This window comes from Strix aluco, chromosome 9 (assembly GCF_031877795.1).
Source record: "Strix aluco isolate bStrAlu1 chromosome 9, bStrAlu1.hap1, whole genome shotgun sequence".
NCBI classification, from domain to species: Eukaryota; Metazoa; Chordata; class Aves; order Strigiformes; family Strigidae; genus Strix; species Strix aluco.
In genome coordinates, this window is record NC_133939.1 from 1,907,578 (window position 1) to 1,935,006 (window position 27,429).

The 27,429-nt window shown below is 52.2% G+C and overlaps 1 protein-coding gene across 3 annotated transcripts in view; it reads left to right on the top strand.

The window, feature by feature from the left end:
- LOC141927330 (glutamate rich 3-like) overlaps positions 1-26,153 on the top strand; it is a 29,241-nt gene extending 3,088 nt beyond the window's left edge. The window contains exons 2-5 of one of the 3 annotated variants that reach the window (XM_074834497.1): positions 9,002-9,147; positions 10,044-10,241; positions 10,899-11,079; positions 25,581-26,153. In XM_074834497.1, coding sequence (XP_074690598.1) covers positions 9,136-9,147; positions 10,044-10,241; positions 10,899-11,079; positions 25,581-25,594 — 405 coding nt within the window. In that variant the 5' untranslated portion in view covers positions 9,002-9,135 and the 3' untranslated portion in view covers positions 25,595-26,153. Of the gene's footprint in view, positions 1-8,776; positions 9,148-10,043; positions 10,242-10,898; positions 11,080-24,350; positions 24,845-25,580 lie in introns of those variants that run through there. The other 2 variants (XM_074834495.1, XM_074834496.1) reach the window with 2 other exon arrangements.
- Positions 26,154-27,429: the final 1,276 nt, after the last annotated feature.

Genomic DNA, 27,429 nt, shown 5'->3' on the forward strand with positions numbered 1-27,429 from the left:
CATCTGCCAGCTGTGTCAGATTCTGTGGTAGTTTTATGTTATCTGTGTCCAGTTATTTGTAGACTTTAACATCCAAAACAACCCAAAGTGTGTCAACCATGATTTAGCAAATTCTCTTTTTTCTAGAAGGCGCAGAAGGGCACTGGAGCTTCACTGAAGCGTGTAAGCGTGCTTTTATTTTGGTAGGGCTGAACACAACCGGGAAGGCGGTGTTTTTGTGCAGACCGGGGCTTCCTGAAGGAAAAAAAATGGATCTTACGGCTTCTTTCTTCTCTCCGATCCTGGCCCTTTTGGTTTTGGCAGATCCAAGCGTATACAGCCTTCGAGCATTTGTGTTTTCGTGTCTCAGTGGCTGCCGCCTTCTCTTCCACCTGGCGGGGACCTGCTCTGTTGCTCTGAGGAGTCTGTTGGATTCAGCAGCCGTGGTGGAAGGTGTTGCTGCCCGTGGCTCGTCTCCCTTCTCTGGAGGTTGTCAGCACAGCAACAGCAGCCAGCAGCTGCTGCTCCTCAGCTCCCGCAGCGTGAAGCTGGCTGGCACACTCCGGCACGTCAGCGCTGTGAACCTGGGGGAGCTGAAGAAACGCTGCACAGTTGCTCTTGTTGCCCCTCTGGTCCTGGTGTTGATCTCCAGCAAAAGGGAGGAGCTGGAGGCTCAGTGCTGCTCCTCTGGCAGAGCCCGTGTGCCAGCCCCGAGCTGCAGGACTTGTCCTGGGGTGAGGTTCAGGCTGTGCTGACCCCGGCAGGAATTTCCCTCATCGGTTCAGTGGGGTCAGTGTTTTGAGCCTGGTGTCTCCAGTGTTAGATGGGTATCTATGGCCAGGGTCACGGGCTGAGGGACAGCTTTCACTGCAGACCCTAAACAATCAGCACTTACTGGGGTTCCAGTGAAGGTGAAGCCAGATAGTCTGCTCTGAGAACACTGAGTCTGCCCATCTGGATATTTTGGCAGGTGTGCTAGTGGGGGGAGAGTGAATGTGCTGTGTTCTGACTGAAGACTTGCCATTAAGCCTACAGATATATTAATTGTGTATGATTGTGTGGTGGTTTGACCTTGGCTAAATGCCAGGTACCCACCAAGTCACTCTATCACTTCCCCCCCCCTTCCCCTGTTTTCTCAACAAGGCAAAGAGGGGAAAGAATATAAGATAGGAAAAAATCCCAACCAAGTCTTGTGGGTAAAACAAAAGCAGTTCTAATATAAGCAAAGCGAAGCAAAGGTCCGTGCGCGGAAGCAAAAAAAAGAAAACAGATTTATTCTCTATTTCCCATGAACAGGCGATGTCGGGCCTTCTCAGGAAGCAGGGCTCCAATACGCGTAGTGGTTGCCTCGGAGGACCAACGGTGACCCCCACCCCTTCCTCCTTTCTCCCAGCTTTATACTGAGCAGACGTCATATGGTCTGGAATATCCCTTTGGTCAGTTGGGGTCAGCTGTCCTGGTTGTGTCCCCTCCCAAGATCTTGCCCACCCCGTCCCACTGTGGGGGGGAAAATGTCGGAAAGAGCCTTGGTGCTGTGTAAGCACCACTCAGCAGTAGCCACAGCACCAGTGTGCTATCAACACCCTGCCAGCTCCCAACATAACACAGCACCATGAGGGCTGCTACAGGGGAAAACCAATTCCGGCTCAGCCAGACCCAGTACAGTCTCCACCCCTTATTCCATACCATTGACATCATGCCCAGGTCCCACATAACACTCATTTATCCATTCCGAAAGCTTTCTTCACTCCTCCAGATGTTCAGTGACTCGGCTCCCCTCTGTCAAGATGGAAGTTCAGGACAGGAGCAGTATGTTTGACTGTTGGACTCCAGCACCGGCTAGGTTTGGGACATCATCGCATGGATCTGGTTCACTCTTCGTCGTTCCTACTTCCTCCATCACTTCCTGCAACAGATTGTCTTGGCTGTAAGGGAAAACAATTCAGACATCAGCAATTTTATCAGTTAGGAAGTAGGAATTCTGCTGGGGTGTCTGAAGAGCTGTTGGGAGGCCTGTGCTGAGAGGGGTCTGGATGGCAGGACTGCTGCATCTGATCTGCCTCCACGAGGAGCTGAGGCTTTACTCACCTGCAGGGGTTTGTCTCTGCAACAAGCGTCTCAGGTGTGCGTGTGAGAGAGAACGATGGGGTGTTCTTGTGTCGGTGATACTGGAGGCAGAGAGAGAGGAAGTGCTACTTGGATAGATTTTTTTGGAGCTCTACATCTCTAAGCAGGTTTTGTTCCCCTTCAGTAACTTCTTCCAGTGTTTGTGCCATTGACTGAGGCCATCAGAAGCTCCGTAACGGAAGAACCTAGGAAGAAATCTTCCGTAGCCTTGTCCGTTTTGCTTTGGCATTCTCTTTTTGTTGGTCTGCTTGATAACCTTGCTTTGATACATCCATAACTGCTTAAACCAGGAGATTGTGAGTAGACTTTGAGGAACTATCAAGCAATGAGTGTGACTAACCATTTTAGAGTGTGCAGGCAGTCATGGTTCCAGTGGAAGAAGTTCACGTGACTCACCAGAAATCACCGTTATGCTTCAGGTGTGAAATTGCAGGTGCTTCCTGGTGGCACCTGGTGTGCGCTGCACACACTAGAAGGCACTGCTGGCTCTGTCTGCTGTGTCTTGTTCCAGGAATGCAACGGCATCGTGTCTGCTGCAGCAGCTGCCTTCCTCCTCCCCGCTCTGCAGACTCGCAGGCTGCCACTTACAGGGACAGGGGGTAGAAGCATCAGTGGAGGAGAGAACCCCTGCCCTGAGGTAACCTGTTCTCAGGGGTTGTTTCAGTGCATTCCGTGGGGCAGGAGTGCTAGAAGGACAGGGTGAGGAGAAGGGCAGCCCCATGGAGCCAAGGACGTTATCCATGGAACTGAGCCCAGAAAGAAGGGAGGGGTGGGGCGAGGGGTTTTTAAGGTGTGGTATCGTAACGCTTTTCACTGTCCCACTGTGTCTGTTAAGTGGTGGTGTTGTTAGTGTTTGAATTCAAGTGCTATTCTTGTTTTCTTCCCCTAACAAGTCTGTCTTTTGCCCGTGACTGTAATGGGTGAGCCAGCCCTCCCTGTCATTATCTCGATTCCTGAGCTTTTTGCTTCCTTTCTCCTTCCCAGCGCTGGGGGGGAAGGGGTGAGTGCGCGGCTGCGTGGTGCGCAGTTGCCCTCTGGGCTCAAACCGGCGCAAAATTTAAGGATGGTATCCACCTAAACAGGTCAGAAAGTGAAAATCCATCAGGAGCTATGGCGATTTGATGTAATGTTTTTGAATGTTTGGAAACGGCACGGGACATGGTGTTCGATTTGTCGAGCTTTGTAACATTGGTGCAACAGGGGGTTTGAATCAGTGCACGGACACCTCCTTGTTGCAGGGTGAGCGTATCGAGTCCCAGATGGTTTTGTCCTGCTCTCAAAGCTAAAGAAGGATTTTCCTGCTTCCATGGGAGCAGACAGATTTTTGAGAGCTCTTTGTAGTTCGTTTAGAACGAGTCTGGGAATTAATGTTCTGATTAAACATCTCCACCCAGAATCATGGGGGGTTCCTCATACAGTAGGTGAAGAGGTGGAGGGTCAGATCTACACCTGGGTCAGGGGCTGCATTAACCCCCTGCCTCCCGCTGCAGGAATGAGCCGAGGCAGAGGCGCTGTGGAACAAACATGAAACCTTTAATAAATTATGGAAGAAAGAGAGATATGGGAAAGGGCTGGGGCGGGAGCGGGCAGGTGCAGGTCGTATGTTGCGGGGATTCGTGCTCCACACCTTCTCCATCACGCTGTCAATAGCGACTGGGGGGGTGTGGGGCCCTTTGTCCCCCGGCGTCCCTCATGTTCTTCCTCTTCTTGGGTGGCGGGGAGGTCTCCTGCGTCTTGGGGCTGCCGGCCAGCACAGGGCGCTTGGCCCGCTTGCCGTGCGCCCGGCCCAATCCGGGCACCCCCCGGCAGTTGACACCGAAGGGCAGCGGCAGGCGGGTGAGAACCACCCGGGGCTGCCTCCGCAGCACCTCCTCTGTCAGCCGGGCTGTGCGGGGAGGGTGACGCTGGGGGGCAGCCAGGGGACTGGGCAGAGGGGTCTCCCGAGCACCCTTCAGGGGATTCTCCAGGGGCAGGCGGGTGAGAACCACCCGGGGCTGCCTCTGCAGCACCTCCTCCGTCAGCCCGGCCGTGCGGGGTGGGTGACGCTGGGGGGCAGCCAGGGGACTGGGCAGAGGGTTCTCCAGAAGATGCTCCAGGGGACTCTCCACAGCAGGCTCCAGGGCACTCCCCATGGCAAGGACCGCTGCCACCTCTCCCTGCCGCCCCTCGGGGTCTGGCAAGGGGGATGTCGCCACCCCCGAGAAGGGGTTGCTGTGCCCCAGCCCCGCCACTGATGGTTGCTGCTTGGGGCAGCCACCCTCTGCCACATACTCGAGCTTCTGGAAGAGGGCGGTCGAGCAGGGGCTGTTGGGGACTTCAGGGACAGCGTCCTTGCCATCCACGGCGTCGAGCCAGGCGAGCGTGTCGGTAATGTCCATGGTGAAAGACAGCTCGTCCTCAAACAGCACGTTGTCCCCTGCCAGCTCAGGAAAGGCCTCGGCAAAGGCGTCTGACCCCAGCTCGGGCAGGTCCGGGGGCATGGCCGGGGCCTTGGGGATGGTCACCCCTGCTGAAAAAGCAATCAAAGTCAGCCCAGCCCCGGGGCCATGCAAGCTTTCCTGCACACGGGACACCTGCCCGCAGGCTCTGCCACCCCCAAATCTCACCTGTGCGCTTTGTCGTGGTTTTTCCTGGTGCTGTAGCCAGGTGAGGGCTGGCACTGCGGATGCTGTCCTCGGTGACCCCCATCGGCTGGAGGGGCACCAGCATCCCCACCATCACCTGCTGTCCCCAGCCGTGGGCAGGGGGACAGGGAGCAGCCAAGGAGCAGAACTGCACCCCAGGGTAGAGCTGCACCATGGGGTTGAGCCACATGCCGGGGTGGAGCTGCACCAGCTGCCCCGGGGCCCCCGTGGGCCCTGGCCCCCCCTGCCAGACGCTGGCCTGGGGCAGCTGGTAGGTGATGGGGGGCAGCTGGGCAGGCTCAGAGGCCGCCGGCAGACCCGGGACAGAGCGCAGCATGTCTGCAGTGACTGGTGGCGGCGCGGCTGCAGCACTGACGCTCTGACACCCTGTCGTCGGGTGGTTTGTATCTGCCCCATTATGACATCAGCCCTAACGACACCCCGTAACCTGGGGCCAGCTGTGAGCTGCTCCGCAGGCAATGGGCTCCTGGACACTCCGGCCCCTCGCTCCATGGCTGCCCTCAGCCTTTGCTTACCCACAGCCCAGATGTCACTGGGCCCTGTACCTACACCCTGTTGATGGCTGCTCTGAGCAAAAACAGCCTTGTGACTCCCCTGCAACTTTTCAGTGTTATCTGGCCTGGTGTAAAGCTCCCCAGATGTAGGCACCAACTGCCCTGGTACCAGCTCACGCAGGAGGAAGCTGAGGCACAGGCTGGCTAATGCCAGTGATGAAGCCACAACTACTCTGTCCCTGCCGTATCTGCTGCCAGTTTGGAGGGGTGGAAGGTGTCGCTCAGGGCCAAGGAGAGGAGAGCGGGGGGACAGGGAGCCCCGTGCTGACTCCTCACTGGCTTCACTCCTGGCCAGCTGCTTTTCCTCTGTGCCGGGACGGAGAGCACAGCGGGGGCTGGAGGGCGTTGGTCCCCCAGGAGCTGCGCGGGATCCCGGGGTGTTGCTGAATGATGACCAGCGCCTGCTGCGGGTTGGCAGTGGGAGCCGCTGCGCTGATTCCCCGCGGCGAGCCTGTGCTGGGGTCGGTGTGACACACGCGGGTCGTGTTTGGGAAGAGCTGGCGCTGGGGACACAGGAGAGCTGCCTTTGGGAGAGCCTTTTTCTGTTTCTGGGCTGCAACACTGGCGTTTTATTGTCTCTGCAGATGTCCTCGATAACAGTTGTGTTATCACGGAGGATGGAGAAGGCGGCAGGTGCTGGTTTGTGAAGCACCGCTGCTTGGCGCTGTGTTGTTCGTCCCTGTCACCCGTCATCAGGAGGTTGTACCGGCTCCTGTGAACCAGTACAAATTACACGGTTGTTTTGTTGTTTGGGCTACTGGCTTGATGGTCTCTCCAACCTGCTGTCATCATGGAAAAGATAAAGAATGATACTACAGTGTATTAAAACCCAGAAAAAAACCCTTCTCATCTTTTGATAATACTTTTTTCCTAGTTCTCTTGGGGGGCTTGTGTTTTGCGTAATGTCACTGATTTATTTAGATATATATTTATATATTAATGTATTTATATATTCACATGTTATTGTTCCAGATTATGTCCTTTAACAAACATCGGCAATTTTCTCACTGGGAATTCTCCAGATAAATTCTCCCAGTGAACCATCCAGCCATTCGTATACAGACCCGTGTTCAAGCTTTAATAAGTTTCTATATATTCTGCTTAAAAACAAACATCTCCAGACAGAAGAGACTGACGGGCACACGAAAGACCACTTTGATCTCCTTCCCCAGCCAGCACAGCTCTATGAACTGGAGCGTGCTGAACTCATGTTGTGGGAAGCCTGGGAAAGGTACTTTCCAAAATGCTGCTGTCTGTGAGAACACTCCTTGTGAATGACTTGGTGAGAGGAGGATGGTGATAAATATCATCAGTGTCTGTCGCTGGTGCTGGGAGCAATCGATAGCTGCGCTCGGTAGAAGCTGGTTGCCGATGTGCCTACAAGCCGTGGTAGGTGGGGCACTCACAAGGCAAACCAAGCAGAACACGTCTGCCTGTTAAGCTGGTATGAAATGCGCATCCTGTCAGTCTTGTGAAGTCACACAGATCTGTCTGCTCTTTGGAAAGCGAGTCACTGATCAGAGACAGGGGCCAGGACCTGCAGGGGTCCAGATCCAGTACTGGAGCAAGTGGAAACCACAAACCATTCAGAAATTTTAAGAGCATGTTGTGATCATCACTATGCACACACTGACTTATACTGACTTTTCTTTTTGGTACTTGGAAATAAAATACAATCTTTTAAAAGGAAAAAAAAAAGTCTCTTACTGAAAGCTGTTAACTTTTCCATCTTGAAAATATTCTCCTCCTTTTTTTCTTCTTAGTCACAATTTCTCCTTCCTCGGGCTTGTCTTAGCCACTCTCTCCCTCCCACTTTCTTTCTCTCTTGGTGACTGACAGGTTTCAGGAATGAGCTTCCGAGGAGTCTGAAAGAAAAAAATCTCTTCCAGATTGGCTATTTTTCGATTAACTCCTAGAAATATATCTTGCAGGCAGTTCAGAAGACTGGCCATAAAATACACACTCCTTCCCCTCTGGGTTCCCCTTTCAGCTGCAGTTCCAGGCAGTGATAATCAGCAGCTGTCAGTGAACCTCAGTCAGCATCACGTTCGTGAGGGTCCATGCTCGGGACTGATTTCTGCAGCACAAGTTCACCCCTGCCAAAAGCAGATGTTCTTAACAAACACACCCCTTTCTTCCATTCTGCCATCACTTGGGGTTTTTTGTGTGTGTGTTGTTTTTTGGTGGATTTTTTTTTTCCTTAAGAGCATGTCAGTTTCCTTCTTGCTTCAAACCCTCTCTTAAAGTGACCTGAGTAACCCACCCTCTGCTTTCACAGCCAGTGGTGGGATTCCAGCGTCTTTTCTCTCGGCATCATCCCCACAGCAGCTCTGTTTGTCTCCCGCAGCATGTTCCTTCTGAAGAGCCCAATTCAAGTCTGCAGCAACAGCCTTAAAATATGCCTCTTTATCTCCTCTTACCCATTCCCCACCCCTTCCAGTGAAAATCACACGGAGCGAAGAGACCCCCTTTTGTATTCCAGCATCAGCTTTCTCCCCCTCTTTGTGACACAGGCAGGAGAGAAGGTAGCAAACTCAAAATACTAAATCAGCTGAGTCAAAAATTAACCCATCATCTACAGCATCACATGTCAAAACTTTGGTTGGCTTTGAGAAGCTGAGAAACCAGAAGTCTGTGTATAAAATGAGAACATGATCAGTCCACCAATGTTTCCATATAGGAAAACTGTGCTCCAGAAGAGAGGAGTTACACCCTGGGTCCTAAAATAAAGGGAATGAGTGCAAAGAGGACAGGGAAGACTGAAACAGAACACGAGGAGTGAACAGATGGCTAAAGGCAGGCAGTGTAAACCCCTTTCGCCTATTAGAAGCGAAGGCCCATCTCTGCCGCTGCCTCCTGCACCACAATCAGCAGCAACAAGCATCATGTGTCCAGGCATCTGGATCCAAAAAGCGATGTACGTGTAATTCCCGCCCCAGGGCACAGGAAAGCAGGCCCCTGCCTCAACAGAGACGGGTGAGAAAAGGAAGGGACACACATGCAGCTGTGCCCCAAGTGCTTCCTGGAGAGATGTCACAGACAGAAACATCCCCACTACCCCCAGGTCCAGCCCAGCCAAGAATCAAAGGAGACGTCAAGCACCTGCCCAGCATAGAATAGGCCTGACACAACGGAGACTTATCAAAGCAAATTTATTGCCCATCCTAACCGTCTGACAGTTTAAATGAATAATTACAGATAATAAACTACAGTGCAAATTAAAGCGTGCCTTACAGAGATTGTAAACTGCTCAACAGACTTGGACTGGCAACGAGAGGAGGAAAGGAAAATTGAACTCTTAATACAAAACCTTTTAATTAATATCTTCCTCAGAGAGCAGAGCACAAAAGATTCGATATTCATGCTCATCCATCCCTGGGCGGTTACACAAGACGTTTCAGACATGTAACAAGCTCGGGTGGGGGGGGAACAGGGAACAGGGAAAACAGTGCATGACACACATTTCAATAGTTCTGAGTTAGTTCCTCTGCTTCATCTAATACTTGTGGTGACCACCACACAATTCTGTTATGTCAGCTGAAGAAGCCGCTTAATAACACAGACATAACTCAGTTTCAGTTTTTATTGCTGTAAAGAGAAGCAGACTTGACGGTTGTCAATAGGCAATATCTAAATGAAACAAATGAAACAGTATACAGCAACAGTTCCCATTCATTCCACATTTTTGATTTACAGAGTTTATGGTGGGTCTGTGGCAAAGCCAGGAATGGAACAAAGTTCTTCTTCAAAGAAAACAGAACTTCTTCAAAGTGCCAGTTTTCCACCTTGGTTACGGAAGAACCATCAGAAAGACTTCACAAAGTCTGTAGATGAGCCACCAGGTAACGTTCCAGTGGACTGATTTGTTTGGGGAAAACTACAGAAGGCAAAGGAACTGGTCAGTGCTTGCAGGTGAAAAAGAAAAAAAAAAAAAAAAAAAAGAAAGGAATGGTGACTGTGTGTCCCTTACCTGCTGTGGAGGCTGGATCATGTTTTCGAGGATGGTGACTCTGGGTGTGGCACGTGTAAAGGGCTGCTGAGCACTGCCTGGCAGACACTGTACGAATAGCTCCCTCCTGCATTTGCTCTGGATTGTGATGGGCACGATCCTTTCTCCAAGAATTTGCTGGCACTTTCTACTTAATGCTCCCTGCTGACAAAACAGCCGGATCAGTCACAGGTTGTGCAGACGTGACGCAGAGCTCAGACCCAGAGCACGCGACGTTTGCAGAATTTATTCTCTAGAGGTGTCTTTTGCTTTTCAGGGCCCTGGGCCTCTGTTTGCATTTCATCCTGAAGGAGGACTAGACCTCCACTACAAACGGGAGAGAAGCGTTTTGAACCCCATCTTGTATAATTGATGCCAAATGACGTTACTGTTGGGAGACTCCGGCTGCTTTGGAACTCGCTTGCCAGCGGAGGGAGCGCAGCAGTGCCGCGGGGCTCTGTCTGCTGGGGATCAGAACTCGGCACGGTTACAAGTAGCACACGGCTCACAGTGCTGTATAGACCTGTGGGGGTGACGCTTCCAAGCAGTCTGCCTGTTGCCTTGCAAATTAAAAGAAAGGGTTTTAGCACAGAAATCTTTTCATGAACAAAATTGCAAGCACCGAGTTACGGAATTGTTCTAGAAGTGTGCGTCTTACTCGGTGTAAAGAGCCGTCAAACAGGGTTGGTTCAATACGCTCGGTCGCTGGTTTTGCATAACCTATTTAACCTGGTTAAAATGTTTTCACAGGAGGAGAGGAGTGAAGTCAAAGGTCCAAAGGCGGTGGAATACGTGACCAGTATATCTCCCATCATTAACACCGGTCTGACACCAGCGCCACCTCCGCCCCAGCAAAGAGGTGGAAACCCAGTGAGAGGTGGGGTAACCAGAGGGAGACAACTGCGTCCCATCACTGTACCCACTGACACAGAGCAACCTCCAAGGAAGGTAAGTTAGCTCTGTCTACTTCTCTGTTTATGTACAGGTATATAATCTTCCTTGTTGGTGTATTTGCCTAATGCTGGAAGGTGTGTATACCTAGTTTGCATAAAGATTCACTGAATTTTTGAAAGAAATAAAATTCACAACTATTAAAATATGTAACTGCCACCCGTCTCTCTATATACTAAAAGATTTGGTGTTTTTCATCAGCTGGGGGGAAAAAGGGTGCTTGAACAGAAAAACCATGGGAACTCTTACTTAAAGCCTTCTGGTTTAGTCAATCTGATCCTGTCTCTGACCACATCTGGTACCAGAACTTCAGAGGGGTATGTGAAATGCCTTGAGCGTGTGAAAACTTCCTCTGTTACACTGTATCTCCAGCCAGTTCTGACTCCTGTGAAGGAAATTGTAGGAACCCTGGATTGGGAGGCACGATGCGGGTCATGGTCCCTGCAATTTTGGGCGATTCGATGCAGTGGATTTTCAGTTTGAAATCTTTTCCTCCCCTTCTGCATGTTACAAAGCACCTTCCAATTTAAGCAGCTCAAGGCCGGCCTTAAAAGACTGGAAGCCTCAAGTGTACGCCACACGTACATGCTCTGTGTGTGCAACTTCTGTTAGAGCTGGAAGCTGAATGCATTTTTTGTGTATTTCCTGCTGCAGAATTCTGGAGTCGTCTTCAGGCCCCCGGTACGCAGCGGCGCATGTGTCACCATGGCCTTTGTGGGAAAAAATCTCCGTTTATCTGGCAAGGATGCTGATGGCAGGAGTGAAATCAGAGTCTATCAGCAGCACTGTGGAGGAGAAAACCTTTGTGTCTACAAAGGCAGCCTATTGGAAGGAGGTGAGGATGAAGAGTCAAAGAGTTCATGTCAATTCTGGCAAGATCTTTTTTTTTTTTTTGGCTAAAATGTTGGTGTGGTATCAAAATGGGATTTTTATACCATCTGCCTCCACACTAAATCTGGATCTACTGTTTCATGATTGAAAGTGAGGTTAGAATGACTTCTGCAAATTCCAGTAGAAGGAGTTTAGAGAACTAATTTAACAAAATACTGTAGCCTAGGTTAATTTCGTATAGAGATGTGTGCTTACTAAAGTAGTAGTAGTAGCAAACCGTCCTTAAATAGGGGTTATCTGTTTGTGACTTGCTACAACACATCAGTGCATGTTGCTTATTACTCCAGAAGGAAAAGTACATAATGGGAGCCCAATTCCCATCTCTTTGACGTGAGTGCAATCCCATAGCACCAGTAACAGGCGAATTGTGTTCTGGGACCCTGGGAAGAGGCAGTGGCTGGGAGATTGTCACTTGTGAGGAAGAGTGATTCCACCGATGACACCCCTCATTCCAGCTCACAGAACCCCTGTGTTGGCGTTTTCAGCGGGTGTGGGAAGATGGTGCAGAGCTCCCTGCGCTCCCGCCCGTCCCCGAGGCTGTGGGTGCAGGGCGGCGTGCCCGCAGATCAGCTCACGGGGCTGCTGCGGCTGGCTCCCCGCTGCGTCCTCTGTGCCTGCTCCTCTTGTCCCCAGCCCCGCTCACACGCCTGAGGGAGTGACCGGTGTAAAGGGGGTACAACCTCGTCCCCCCGGCACGGAGCGGGGTGGCCGCCTCGGCGCCCTCACGGCCTGGATGCCAAGCAGTGCCCTTGCAGAGCAGCCTGAACCGGCTCCAGAAGCAGCATGTTTCAGGTGCCCGGTGTTCCCTGAGCCCAGCCGTGTCCGTGCAGGCCCAGAGCCGCTGGTGCTGAGCTGTGCTCATCTGGAGCCTCGGCTGCTCCCTGCGAGGTGTGTCCCACTGCGGGGGCTCTGACATGCTGCTGCCCTGCACCGGGTAGGCACGTGCCAGGAATCCTAAACCTCCTGTGTACGATGCCCACTCTTGTAAGGCAAGGGCGGAGTGAATTTTGTGGAGATGGGAGTCTCTGCTCTCTGTTCTGCTGTAGCTGTGAGTGGCCAAACTGAGTGGCTTGTCACAGGGGTGTCCAGCTTGGCACTCGGGGGTTGGAGAGAGACGAGGCTGTTGTGTGGGGAGGAGGTGGAGTACTACCAACTAATTAATGTAGCCGAGTCTAGAGCAGACTCCCACAGCAAGATCTGCTTTATTGGCCCTTAACCTAATCCAAACACTCTCAACCCCGTTATCACTGTACTTGATTTCTGAGCTGTCACAGCATTCTCTTACATACAGGGCCACTCCACCGCCTCTCCTTCCCTGTCTGTCCCTCCTGAAGAGCTTGCAGCCATCGATGGCAGCACTGCAGTCGTGTGAGGCATCCCACCACGTGTCTGTTATAGCTGATATGTCATAGTTCTCGTGCTGCATCATGGCCTCAAGCTCCCCCTGGTTGTTGCTCATACTGGTGCATTGGTATAGAGGCACTTGAGATGAGCTCATGAATCCAACAGCTTTTTGTGAGCGTGGGCCCCATTCCCTACCAGACCCTTCTCAGGTGCTTTCGGCAGAGACCTCCCCCCTCCAGCTGCCCATGGGGCTGCTGGCCCCGCCCCCTCCCCTCCAGCTGCCAATGGGGCTGCTGTTCCCGCCCCCTCCCCTCCAGCTGCCAATGGGCTCCTTTCCCGCCCCTCCCCTCAGCCCGATCCCAGCGGTGGCAGCAGCTGCGGAGGTTCCCGCGGGAGCCGGCGCTGGCGGAGGCGGGGGGGGCTCGGCCGGCAGCGGCGGCGGGGCCGGGGGAGCGGCGGGGCCGGGAGGGGTGTGGACGGGACGCTGAGCCCCGGGCGCCGGCGGGGGGAGCGGAGCGGGCGGAGCGGAGCGGCTCTCTCGGTGCCGGCGGCGGCGAACCGGCCGCCTTTGCCGGGCAGAAGCTGCGTCCCGGCTCCGCGCCGAGAACCGCCCCCCCCTGCCGCCCCCACAGCCCCAACCCCGGGAGGGGCGAGCGGCGAAACTGCCCCCCCCGCGCCCGGCGCCCTCCGAGGGAGCGAAGCGCCGCTCCGTCCTGCCCCCCCCCAGCCCCCCGCCGCCTCCGGCCCCCCCGTGGGGACCCCCGGGAGGAGGGAGCCTTGCCCGGCCCCTGCGAGGGAGCAGCCGCTCTGGGTGAGTACAGCGGGACCCTGGAACGGCAGGAGGTTTGGGGGGAAACGGGAAAAAAAACCAGAAAAGCGGCTTCCCCCCCCCTCGGGCTGTCCGGTGGCTCTTGGTGCTGAATTCCCGGGGGAAGCTGAAATGGGGGGGGAGCAGCGGTTTGGGGCTGGAAAGGCAACGTCCTTCAGCACTGTCCTGGTGGAGGAGCGACCCAGCCTCATCTGGCCGCTTTAATTCCATTTTGCCTCTCTCCCTGTAAATCCCTGAGCCCGGGAGGTATCTCCAGCAGGTACCTTTAATTACAAACTGCTTCCGATGGATTCCGGAATGAGACTGGGATTGCTGGGAAAGGCCTGAAGGAAACTGCTGTGCTGCCAGATGGCCTTGGCTGGGCACTGGGAGCAGCTTCCCATCCCTACTGCGGCACGGGGTGAGATATTGGTGTGGGGGAAGGAGCCATTTTATGGTTGAATCCCATCGCTGATGGCAGACAGAGCCCAAGGGAAAAACTGCCTGGGCTGCTTCTCCTGCCAGAGCTTAGGGCAGAGTTTCCTCCCGTGAGCGCCTCAGCCCAGGCAGCTCTACCCATCCTCCTCCTGATGGGATTCACTCCGAATTTTCAATCTGGGGGTGATAATGCCATTTTCCAACAGAAATGGGATTCCAGCTAAACAAGCGTTTAAACCGTCGCAGTCTCTACCAATCCCTCGTTATTAATCAGTGGCTTTTTTCCCCGTTCCCCTCGGTTTCCCGGCCAGCTCGCCTTTCGGCGTGGCGGGGCCGTTCTGCCTGTCCTGTGCCTTCCTCGCAGCCGGAGCTGGGGCAGCCCCTGTCCTTCCCCAACCTCCTGCTCACGGCTCCGCTCCTACAAACGAGACTGTCCCAAGGCCCCTCCTCCCCGAGGCTGTGCACATCCCCCAGGCTGACTGTCGGCATTTCTGTAGCTGATGGGTGCCAGAGGTTCTTCCCAACAGGGTTTGTGTCTCCCTTGGGTGCAGCAGGTTCATCCCAGCCTGCAGGGAGTCCTGGCGGGATGTTGATCGTTATCAGCACCGCTGCCGTTCACCTCGGGGCTGTAACTACTTCTGTGTCAAATGCCATTTGTGAGGCATTTTAGGATCTTTCAAGAATTACTTTGGGGGGTCCAGAGTCTAGGAAAAGGCAATAAGCTGAGCGATGGTGCGTGGGTGAAATACCCGGTGAGAAATACTCATTCCTTGCTTTCTGAAGTTGTTATTGCTGTTGTTTTCTGGTGTGGCTGTGCTCGGGAGTGAGGCGCTATATAAATACTGGTAAATGTACAGAACTTTCACGGGGTGTAATGTATGGTTGTTGGGCTTTTTTCACCCCCAGTCATTCGAGTGGTAAAATTAATGAGCTCTGTAATTAGAGCAGAGGACTGTCAGTTAGGATCCCTCCCGGTTTAGGCTCTGGTGTAGCTGGGAGCGAGCTTGCTGTGCGTACACAGCTTGCTGTGAAGGCTCCGCTTTTGGCCCCCCAGGCTCTGACCCAGAGTTTGTGAACTTGGAAGCAGCTGTTGACATCGACCAAAGTCAGAGTTTCCCAGGACCTTTGAAAATTTCCTCTCTGTAGGGCTCTCGTTTTATGGATTTGCATATCCAGCATTACTGACTGCTCGGGAAAATGTAGCCCAAATCTCTTTCCATCTTCTCGTTACCTGGTAAATCAGGAGAATCGCACTTCTCACAGAGATTTGAAAAGAGCGTTGATGACATTTAATGAAAATACTACGGAGGAGGAAAGAATTTGTTTCAAAAGCTTTAGAAAAACAGCAGTGACAATATGCTGAAATACAAACCATCTCACGTGTTAAAAAGGAAAATGAATAGTTTAGGGTTATTTTTTCTGTAAAGTGATCCACGGCTTACATTGGGGATCCCATTTAGAGCTTCTTCCCTTCCTCAGCTGATACCAGGATTTGGCTCCTGTAACAATCCTGTCATGACTGGTGTGACTCCTTCTATTTTATATCTGACTAAGCTCTATTGGTTGTCACGTTCTGCCATTTCACCCCAAATCAATACTACTTATAACTCTTTTTTTTCCCTCATCAATAACCCTACAGAGAATGACTCTGTTTATTACATTCTGACTTTTTCAAAAGTGGATCTAGCAGAAAATTTGCCGTAGAAGTGAACTCAAATGAACAAACCTTTCAGCTGTCAATATATCTCCTTCCTCCCTGATGTATTTAACCCTGCTGATAGGAAATCTCTCATACTTCAGCTTGTGACCTTCGTCTAATCATCTTTGGTCATCTTGCTTTTCGCTGTAATTCCACAGTTTAGGAACAAAAAAGAAAAGAAAGAAAATAAGGAAGTAGGAGCAGGGTGGGAAGGCTCGTAAGAGGAGAAATGTGGATGGAGCTGATGACAAGTTATTTTGCAGTTTTAAGGCACCGTACAGAGTTTCCTGTCAAACCTGTAGTATGGAGATAATAGCTGTAAGAAGATATTTTTACATACATTTCAAATTCCTGGAATCATATTAAAACTGCGTGTGCGTGTGTAGGGATTCTAAAAGGAGAGGGAGAAAAACAGTTCATCAAGCTTCTGGTTTTGAGATTTGTTCTGTGGCCTGAGAATTTTGCCCTTGTACCCGGAGGTGTCCTGGGCGCGTGTCTGCCTTCCTGTCCCAGGTCAGCGGGGTGAGCTCTGTCCTTCTGCAGTGTCTCTGCAGGGCCCCGTGGGGAGGCTCAGGGCTGCCACACGCAGCTCCGTGGGCTTGGACGGGGCCGTGGGCTGTCGCCTCGTCTGGCCTCCTGGCCTCAGGCAGGGTCAGGACATCTGCCAGCTGTGTCAGATTCTGTGGTAGTTTTATGTTATCTGTGTCCAGTTATTTGTAGACTTTAACATCCAAAACAACCCAAAGTGTGTCAACCATGATTTAGCAAATTCTCTTTTTTCTAGAAGGCGCAGAAGGGCACTGGAGCTTCACTGAAGCGTGTAAGCGTGCTTTTATTTTGGTAGGGCTGAACACAACCGGGAAGGCGGTGTTTTTGTGCAGACCGGGGCTTCCTGAAGGAAAAAAAATGGATCTTACGGCTTCTTTCTTCTCTCCGATCCTGGCCCTTTTGGTTTTGGCAGATCCAAGCGTATACAGCCTTCGAGCATTTGTGTTTTCGTGTCTCAGTGGCTGCCGCCTTCTCTTCCACCTGGCGGGGACCTGCTCTGTTGCTCTGAGGAGTCTGTTGGATTCAGCAGCCGTGGTGGAAGGTGTTGCTGCCCGTGGCTCGTCTCCCTTCTCTGGAGGTTGTCAGCACAGCAACAGCAGCCAGCAGCTGCTGCTCCTCAGCTCCCGCAGCGTGAAGCTGGCTGGCACACTCCGGCACGTCAGCGCTGTGAACCTGGGGGAGCTGAAGAAACGCTGCACAGTTGCTCTTGTTGCCCCTCTGGTCCTGGTGTTGATCTCCAGCAAAAGGGAGGAGCTGGAGGCTCAGTGCTGCTCCTCTGGCAGAGCCCGTGTGCCAGCCCCGAGCTGCAGGACTTGTCCTGGGGTGAGGTTCAGGCTGTGCTGACCCCGGCAGGAATTTCCCTCATCGGTTCAGTGGGGTCAGTGTTTTGAGCCTGGTGTCTCCAGTGTTAGATGGGTATCTATGGCCAGGGTCACGGGCTGAGGGACAGCTTTCACTGCAGACCCTAAACAATCAGCACTTACTGGGGTTCCAGTGAAGGTGAAGCCAGATAGTCTGCTCTGAGAACACTGAGTCTGCCCATCTGGATATTTTGGCAGGTGTGCTAGTGGGGGGAGAGTGAATGTGCTGTGTTCTGACTGAAGACTTGCCATTAAGCCTACAGATATATTAATTGTGTATGATTGTGTGGTGGTTTGACCTTGGCTAAATGCCAGGTACCCACCAAGTCACTCTATCACTTCCCCCCCCCTTCCCCTGTTTTCTCAACAAGGCAAAGAGGGGAAAGAATATAAGATAGGAAAAAATCCCAACCAAGTCTTGTGGGTAAAACAAAAGCAGTTCTAATATAAGCAAAGCGAAGCAAAGGTCCGTGCGCGGAAGCAAAAAAAAGAAAACAGATTTATTCTCTATTTCCCATGAACAGGCGATGTCGGGCCTTCTCAGGAAGCAGGGCTCCAATACACGTAGTGGTTGCCTCGGAGGACCAACGGTGACCCCCACCCCTTCCTCCTTTCTCCCAGCTTTATACTGAGCAGACGTCATATGGTCTGGAATATCCCTTTGGTCAGTTGGGGTCAGCTGTCCTGGTTGTGTCCCCTCCCAAGATCTTGCCCACCCCGTCCCACTGTGGGGGGGAAAATGTCGGAAAGAGCCTTGGTGCTGTGTAAGCACCACTCAGCAGTAGCCACAGCACCAGTGTGCTATCAACACCCTGCCAGCTCCCAACATAACACAGCACCATGAGGGCTGCTACAGGGGAAAACCAATTCCGGCTCAGCCAGACCCAGTACAGTCTCCACCCCTTATTCCATACCATTGACATCATGCCCAGGTCCCACATAACACTCATTTATCCATTCCGAAAGCTTTCTTCACTCCTCCAGATGTTCAGTGACTCGGCTCCCCTCTGTCAAGATGGAAGTTCAGGACAGGAGCAGTATGTTTGACTGTTGGACTCCAGCACCGGCTAGGTTTGGGACATCATCGCATGGATCTGGTTCACTCTTCGTCGTTCCTACTTCCTCCATCACTTCCTGCAACAGATTGTCTTGGCTGTAAGGGAAAACAATTCAGACATCAGCAATTTTATCAGTTAGGAAGTAGGAATTCTGCTGGGGTGTCTGAAGAGCTGTTGGGAGGCCTGTGCTGAGAGGGGTCTGGATGGCAGGACTGCTGCATCTGATCTGCCTCCACGAGGAGCTGAGGCTTTACTCACCTGCAGGGGTTTGTCTCTGCAACAAGCGTCTCAGGTGTGCGTGTGAGAGAGAACGATGGGGTGTTCTTGTGTCGGTGATACTGGAGGCAGAGAGAGAGGAAGTGCTACTTGGATAGATTTTTTTGGAGCTCTACATCTGTAAGCAGGTTTTGTTCCCCTTCAGTAACTTCTTCCAGTGTTTGTGCCATTGACTGAGGCCATCAGAAGCTCCATAACGGAAGAACCTAGGAAGAAATCTTCCGTAGCCTTGTCCGTTTTGCTTTGGCATTCTCTTTTTGTTGGTCTGCTTGATAACCTTGCTTTGATACATCCATAACTGCTTAAACCAGGAGATTGTGAGTAGACTTTGAGGAACTATCAAGCAATGAGTGTGACTAACCATTTTAGAGTGTGCAGGCAGTCATGGTTCCAGTGGAAGAAGTTCACGTGACTCACCAGAAATCACCGTTATGCTTCAGGTGTGAAATTGCAGGTGCTTCCTGGTGGCACCTGGTGTGCGCTGCACACACTAGAAGGCACTGCTGGCTCTGTCTGCTGTGTCTTGTTCCAGGAATGCAACGGCATCGTGTCTGCTGCAGCAGCTGCCTTCCTCCTCCCCGCTCTGCAGACTCGCAGGCTGCCACTTACAGGGACAGGGGGTAGAAGCATCAGTGGAGGAGAGAACCCCTGCCCTGAGGTAACCTGTTCTCAGGGGTTGTTTCAGTGCATTCCGTGGGGCAGGAGTGCTAGAAGGACAGGGTGAGGAGAAGGGCAGCCCCATGGAGCCAAGGACGTTATCCATGGAACTGAGCCCAGAAAGAAGGGAGGGGTGGGGCGAGGGGTTTTTAAGGTGTGGTATCGTAACGCTTTTCACTGTCCCACTGTGTCTGTTAAGTGGTGGTGTTGTTAGTGTTTGAATTCAAGTGCTATTCTTGTTTTCTTCCCCTAACAAGTCTGTCTTTTGCCCGTGACTGTAATGGGTGAGCCAGCCCTCCCTGTCATTATCTCGATTCCTGAGCTTTTTGCTTCCTTTCTCCTTCCCAGCGCTGGGGGGGAAGGGGTGAGTGCGCGGCTGCGTGGTGCGCAGTTGCCCTCTGGGCTCAAACCGGGGCAAAATTTAAGGATGGTATCCACCTAAACAGGTCAGAAAGTGAAAATCCATCAGGAGCTATGGCGATTTGATGTAATGTTTTTGAATGTTTGGAAACGGCACGGGACATGGTGTTCGATTTGTCGAGCTTTGTAACATTGGTGCAACAGGGGGTTTGAATCAGTGCACGGACACCTCCTTGTTGCAGGGTGAGCGTATCGAGTCCCAGATGGTTTTGTCCTGCTCTCAAAGCTAAAGAAGGATTTTCCTGCTTCCATGGGAGCAGACAGATTTTTGAGAGCTCTTTGTAGTTCGTTTAGAACGAGTCTGGGAATTAATGTTCTGATTAAACATCTCCACCCAGAATCATGGGGGGTTCCTCATACAGTAGGTGAAGAGGTGGAGGGTCAGATCTACACCTGGGTCAGGGGCTGCATTAACCCCCTGCCTCCCGCTGCAGGAATGAGCCGAGGCAGAGGCGCTGTGGAACAAACATGAAACCTTTAATAAATTATGGAAGAAAGAGAGATATGGGAAAGGGCTGGGGCGGGAGCGGGCAGGTGCAGGTCGTATGTTGCGGGGATTCGTGCTCCACACCTTCTCCATCACGCTGTCAATAGCGACTGGGGGGGTGTGGGGCCCTTTGTCCCCCGGCGTCCCTCATGTTCTTCCTCTTCTTGGGTGGCGGGGAGGTCTCCTGCGTCTTGGGGCTGCCGGCCAGCACAGGGCGCTTGGCCCGCTTGCCGTGCGCCCGGCCCAATCCGGGCACCCCCCGGCAGTTGACACCGAAGGGCAGCGGCAGGCGGGTGAGAACCACCCGGGGCTGCCTCCGCAGCACCTCCTCTGTCAGCCGGGCTGTGCGGGGAGGGTGACGCTGGGGGGCAGCCAGGGGACTGGGCAGAGGGGTCTCCCGAGCACCCTTCAGGGGATTCTCCAGGGGCAGGCGGGTGAGAACCACCCGGGGCTGCCTCTGCAGCACCTCCTCCGTCAGCCCGGCCGTGCGGGGTGGGTGACGCTGGGGGGCAGCCAGGGGACTGGGCAGAGGGTTCTCCAGAAGATGCTCCAGGGGACTCTCCACAGCAGGCTCCAGGGCACTCCCCATGGCAAGGACCGCTGCCACCTCTCCCTGCCGCCCCTCGGGGTCTGGCAAGGGGGATGTCGCCACCCCCGAGAAGGGGTTGCTGTGCCCCAGCCCCGCCACTGATGGTTGCTGCTTGGGGCAGCCACCCTCTGCCACATACTCGAGCTTCTGGAAGAGGGCGGTCGAGCAGGGGCTGTTGGGGACTTCAGGGACAGCGTCCTTGCCATCCACGGCGTCGAGCCAGGCGAGCGTGTCGGTAATGTCCATGGTGAAAGACAGCTCGTCCTCAAACAGCACGTTGTCCCCTGCCAGCTCAGGAAAGGCCTCGGCAAAGGCGTCTGACCCCAGCTCGGGCAGGTCCGGGGGCATGGCCGGGGCCTTGGGGATGGTCACCCCTGCTGAAAAAGCAATCAAAGTCAGCCCAGCCCCGGGGCCATGCAAGCTTTCCTGCACACGGGACACCTGCCCGCAGGCTCTGCCACCCCCAAATCTCACCTGTGCGCTTTGTCGTGGTTTTTCCTGGTGCTGTAGCCAGGTGAGGGCTGGCACTGCGGATGCTGTCCTCGGTGACCCCCATCGGCTGGAGGGGCACCAGCATCCCCACCATCACCTGCTGTCCCCAGCCGTGGGCAGGGGGACAGGGAGCAGCCAAGGAGCAGAACTGCACCCCAGGGTAGAGCTGCACCATGGGGTTGAGCCACATGCCGGGGTGGAGCTGCACCAGCTGCCCCGGGGCCCCCGTGGGCCCTGGCCCCCCCTGCCAGACGCTGGCCTGGGGCAGCTGGTAGGTGATGGGGGGCAGCTGGGCAGGCTCAGAGGCCGCCGGCAGACCCGGGACAGAGCGCAGCATGTCTGCAGTGACTGGTGGCGGCGCGGCTGCAGCACTGACGCTCTGACACCCTGTCGTCGGGTGGTTTGTATCTGCCCCATTATGACATCAGCCCTAACGACACCCCGTAACCTGGGGCCAGCTGTGAGCTGCTCCGCAGGCAATGGGGTCCTGGACACTCCGGCCCCTCGCTCCATGGCTGCCCTCAGCCTTTGCTTACCCACAGCCCAGATGTCACTGGGCCCTGTACCTACACCCTGTTGATGGCTGCTCTGAGCAAAAACAGCCTTGTGACTCCCCTGCAACTTTTCAGTGTTATCTGGCCTGGTGTAAAGCTCCCCAGATGTAGGCACCAACTGCCCTGGTACCAGCTCACGCAGGAGGAAGCTGAGGCACAGGCTGGCTAATGCCAGTGATGAAGCCACAACTACTCTGTCCCTGCCGTATCTGCTGCCAGTTTGGAGGGGTGGAAGGTGTCGCTCAGGGCCAAGGAGAGGAGAGCGGGGGGACAGGGAGCCCCGTGCTGACTCCTCACTGGCTTCACTCCTGGACAGCTGCTTTTCCTCTGTGCCGGGACGGAGAGCACAGTGGGGGCTGGAGGGCGTTGGTCCCCCAGGAGCTGCACGGGATCCCGGGGTGTTGCTGAATGATGACCAGCGCCTGCTGCGGGTTGGCAGTGGGAGCCGCTGCGCTGATTCCCCGCGGCGAGCCTGTGCTGGGGTCGGTGTGACACACGCGGGTCGTGTTTGGGAAGAGCTGGCGCTGGGGACACAGGAGAGCTGCCTTTGGGAGAGCCTTTTTCTGTTTCTGGACTGCAACACTGGCGTTTTATTGTCTCTGCAGATGTCCTCGATAACAGTTGTGTTATCACGGAGGATGGAGAAGGCGGCAGGTGCTGTTTTGTGAGGCACCGCTGCTTGGCGCTGTGTTGTTCGTCCCTGTCACCCGTCATCAGGAGGTTGTACCGGCTCCTGTGAACCAGTACAAATTACACGGTTGTTTTGCTCTTTGGGCTACTGGCTTGATGGTCTCTCCAACCTGCTGTCATCATGGAAAAAATAAAGAATGATACTACAGTGTATTAAAACCCAGAAAAAAACCCTTCTCATCTTTTGATAATACTTTTTTCCTAGTGCTCTTGGGGGGCTTGTATTTAAAACTGATTTATTTAGATATATATTTATATATTAATGTATTTATATATTCACGTATTCACATGTTATTATTCCAGATTATGTCCTTTAACAAACATCGGCAATTTTCTCACTGGGAATTCTCCAGATAAATTTTCCCAGTGAACCATCCAGCCATTCGTATACAGACCCGTGTTCAAGCTTTAATAAGTTTCTATTTATTCTGCTTAAAAACAAACATCTCCAGACAGACGAGACTGACGGGCACACGAAAGACCACTTTGATCTCCTTCCCCAGCCAGCACAGCTCTATGAACTGGAGCGTGCTGAACTCATGTTGTGGGAAGCCTGGGAAAGGTACTTTCCAAAATGCTGCTGTCTGTGAGAACACTCCTTGTGAATGACTTGGTGAGAGGAGGATGGTGATAAATATCATCAGTGTCTGTCGCTGGTGCTGGGAGCAATCGATAGCTGCGCTCGGTGGAAGCTGGTTGCCGATGTGCCTACAAGCCGTGGTAGGTGGGGCACTCACAAGGCAAACCAAGCAGAACACGTCTGCCTGTTAAGCTGGTATGAAATGCGCATCCTGTCAGTCTTGTGAAGTCACACAGATCTGTCTGCTCTTTGGAAAGCGAGTCACTGATTAGAGACAGGGGCCAGGACCTGCAGGGGTCCAGATCCAGTACTGGAGCAAGTGGAAACCACAAACCATTCAGAAATTTTAAGAGCATGTTGTGATCATCACTATGCACACACTGACTTATACTGACTTTTCTTTTTGGTACTTGGAAATAAAATACAATCTTTTAAAAGGAAAAAAAAAAGTCTCTTACTGAAAGCTGTTAACTTTTCCATCTTGAAAATATTCTCCTCCTTTTTTTCTTCTTAGTCACAATTTCTCCTTCCTCGGGCTTGTCTTAGCCACTCTCTCCCTCCCACTTTCTTTCTCTCTTGGTGACTGACAGGTTTCAGGAATGAGCTTCCGAGGAGTCTGAAAGAAAAAAATCTCTTCCAGATTGGCTATTTTTCGATTAACTCCTAGAAATATATCTTGCAGGCAGTTCAGAAGACTGGCCATAAAATACACACTCCTTCCCCTCTGGGTTCCCCTTTCAGCTGCAGTTCCAGGCAGTGATAATCAGCAGCTGTCAGTGAACCTCAGTCAGCATCACGTTCGTGAGGGTCCATGCTCGGGACTGATTTCTGCAGCACAAGTTCACCCCTGCCAAAAGCAGATGTTCTTAACAAACACACCCCTTTCTTCCATTCTGCCATCACTTGGGGTTTTTTGTGGGTTTTTTTTGTTGTTGTTGGTTTTTTTTTTCCTTAAGAGCATGTCAGTTTCCTTGTTGCTTCAAACCCTCTCTTAAAGTGACCTGAGTAACCCACCCTCTGCTTTCACAGCCAGTGGTGGGATTCCAGCGTCTTTTCTCTCGGCATCATCCCCACAGCAGCTCTGTTTGTCTCCCGCAACATGTTCCTTTCGAAGAGCTCAACTCAGTCTGCAGCAACAGCCTTAAAATATACCTCCTTATCTTCCCTTATCCATTCCCCACCCCTTCCTTCCCTCCATCCGATCAGCAGAATAACTCCAATATTAAAGATAAGCCTGTTTCTTTTAACTCATCATTTCTGTCCAAGTTAGATAAAGATTATAGGCTTTCTATTCCTATTTCTAAGCTTTACCTTTAAACTACTATTTCAGCACCTTTTTACATGTTCTGGGGATCCAGTTTCTCTTATGTTTCCTGTTCTTCTCTCCTAAAGTCCAGTATAAGATCAAACATTCAAAGGTACCAAATAGCTCCCAATTCTTCCAGATTTACGTCACAGTAACAGAGATCTGGACTCAAAGCCCCAGGGTGATGTTTGTGCCACTGATGATGTTGTTCTACACACATACTATAGTGTCCCTGATAAAGAACACATCTCTGATTTACACAATGGCCTCTCACCTCAGAGTTAGCTTTTTCTTCCGCAGACCCATAAAACGCACATCAGGATAAAATAAGGGTTAAGGCTGACATCAAAGCGAGCTGCACCGCAGCAGCTTCAGACCCGGCAGTTTCTGATTGTTCCACTTTTGCAGGAGATCAGTGGCCAAGCGAGAGGCAGGACCCTCCGACGGCACTGCAGCCCAGGCAGGGGCTCAGGAGTCGCGGAGCAGCACACACCAGAGGCAACTCAAGACACAGCCACAGTTTTTGGTGTATTTTGAAACTAAACAGAGCAGAAAACACTCAGCTTGATACACCTCAGACCAAATACTTCTTCATCGTTCTTTGTGTATACCCTGTGCAGAACTGATCCCAGCACAGCACTTCACCTTTAGAAGAACTTGCCTAATGATCACAGCAAGGAACAAGGAGCTGAGATCCCTGCCTTGTGGTCCTAGCTCTGCTTGAAATTATTCCACAAACACACACAAAAAATAAAAAAGATAACCAAAAGTTTGGAGAGCCTGCTGGCAGGGCACTCCACTGCCTGCCAGAGCGTGGTGTCACTTACGCCAGCTAGCACTCTGTTCTGTTTTACACGCCCTGGTTTATTTATTTGCTTAGTAAGAAGAATCTGTTTGTGCTTCAACACTTAAACTTGCTGCTTTGAGCAAAACTACTAGCTGGCCACTCTCCTGGGGGAACGAGACCACCACCTTCTGTGGGTGAGAGGGGCCAGTCTGTGTTTGCAGCTCACACCTGGGGTGTTGATCAGGACGGAGAGCTGGATGCTCCACCCCGCAGGAGCTTCCCTTTATGGTGGAGCTTGAGCACAGGGACAGAACCCTTTTGGGTGAGTCCTCGACACAGGTGCTCAAAACTAACCATTAGTAATGAACAAACTGAACTGAAACGTGGCTGTTCTACTGTCACCAGCTTCACACTCCCAGCACTGTACAAAAGCTACAGTTTAAGCACCTGCTCTTTATCTGACATAAGCACATACCTTTATCTGATCCATCCCAACAGCCATTACAGTATGTGAATGCTCTATAATTTCATTAGTCTGGGTTCCTTCATAGATGTTTAATTTGAAGTATTTGTGCTGTGTCCTGATGATCTCGGAGTAAATTGTGCAGCATTGCACTGACTTTTTGGTGACGACCATCCAACAGGCCGGTTAAAAAAAAAAAAAAAAAAGAAAGAAAAATCAGAAGGTAACAGGCTGTGGTTGCTGCTTTTTAAAGTTTTTCTATAGGCAGGATTTCAGGCACGTAACTTCTACCCATTTTAATGGCCTTACATAACAAAAACCCTTTTCACATTTTTCTGCTAATACTTAAAGCACTGTAATGTATTTGTGTCCCTGTTTGTCGATGCAGCAAGTACCCCCTAACATATGTTTGGGGGTCTGAAGGACAAGAGGAAACAATTTCTCTTGTGGTGCTTTTTGTGGCTGCTGCCTCCAGCCGTCCTTCAAGCCTCTCTCTGCAGTGATGTCTCAGCTATTCACAGCGGAGCTGCTGAGTGGCCAGTTTGCAATCCAGTGTGCAGAAGAAACCCTCACTTGGTACAGGTCTACCTCAACGTAAACTCCAGACTGTGAGTAGCTGCCACCTGGAGAGATGACACCACCCTAGTAGGGACCTCTGCCTGAGAAATCACTATTGATCAGAGATTAAGTCATCCCTGCTTAGCAGCCACAGTCCTCTGGGTCTCAGTTGTTATTTAAAGTTAACTTACTTGCTTATTAACATTGATTACAATGATCGTAAAGAAGGACAGGATGACCTTCAGCAGCAGAACCCACAATTCTTGCAGCTTTCACGCTCTGCAGGAAACACTAGAAATTGTTCAGCCTGTTACCCGACAGCGGGTTGGTGCCCGGTGTGCAATAACCCCCCTGAACACGCTCAGCAGAGGTGCTGTGTTTAGTCAGGCCTGGGGGCTGCGTGGACTTTTTTACAAATCAAACACCCCAACAGCAGGTTTTTGTGTTTCTTTTATACACAAAAGGCAGAGGTTAGTGCTTTTCCTAACATGCCTATTAGATACTGATTGGTTAGTGATTAACATAAATTAGAATACAGCTTACATAATGCTGCTACTCCTACACATGCTCAGGGGAAGGGTCTTAACCTGGGCAGGGGGCGTGGTTTTAGTATTATAATGAAGGCAGTTCACTTTCAGGACACTCAAAAGTTAGTTTCATTGCCAAGTTAATTAATCCATTAGCCATTTTGCCAGGTTGTCAAATAACTGATCCTCAGCACAATCCCAGACACTCTCTTTATGGTCCAGGGTGTTCTATGGATTTTCTAGGGTTTGGAGATCGAAGTCTATCCTTGATGAATTTTTTATGCCTAATCAGAGTCATCTTGACCATGATTCAAAGTCTCACTTGACCAAGCCCCAAAGCCTCGCAGCTGTCCCCACATGTGTGGTAACTCTGGCTGCTGGCACAATTATTAACCACGACAGCTAACCCAGCCTCACTCGTGTATATGGATGTTTGTGTTATGTAATCAATGAATATGTATATCCACACTCCAGAAGTTTCTGGTAAAATGTGCTGTTGGGGTGCAAGCTTTGTGGAGAAATCCCCTTGCACCCCAGTGCCAGAGTAAACATACCTGCTGTATAACTCTCTCTGAGTTGTAGAGTCTGCTTCCGCGAATCAGATCAAACAGAAATTCTGGGGTAAAACTGGGGGATTTGTGGTCAAACATCGATCTGGGGACCAAGGGCCATTTTGGGGTGAAAAGGGGGGGTTTGGGATCAGGGGGACTCACCCCACAGCACCCAGGTGAGGGTGGCCCTGGTGATGGTGGAGGTGCCGTCCCCCACCCCCACGGCGTCCCAGCACTGGTACTGGAGTTAGTCGGGGCTGACACTCTCGGGGTACCCCTGGAGCAGCAGCACCTGTGGGGGGGGGGAGGTACCCCTGGGACTCCCAGGAATACCAAATCCCCCCTGCAACCCACCCAAACTGCATTTTCCACCCCCAGGTCCCTGCAAAACACCCTCAGCCCCCCCACCCCCCCCCCACCTCCTTAGTGCCCCTCAGATCCTATTGGCCCCCCAGTTCTCCATTTTACCACCAAAGACCCCAAATATCTCCCCGGTACCCTACCAGCCCACCCCCAGAACTCCCCTAAGCCCCATTAGCGCCTCCAGGAGATCTCCAGGACCCCAAGATCCCCCACAAGATCCCCCCCAGGACTCCAGTAG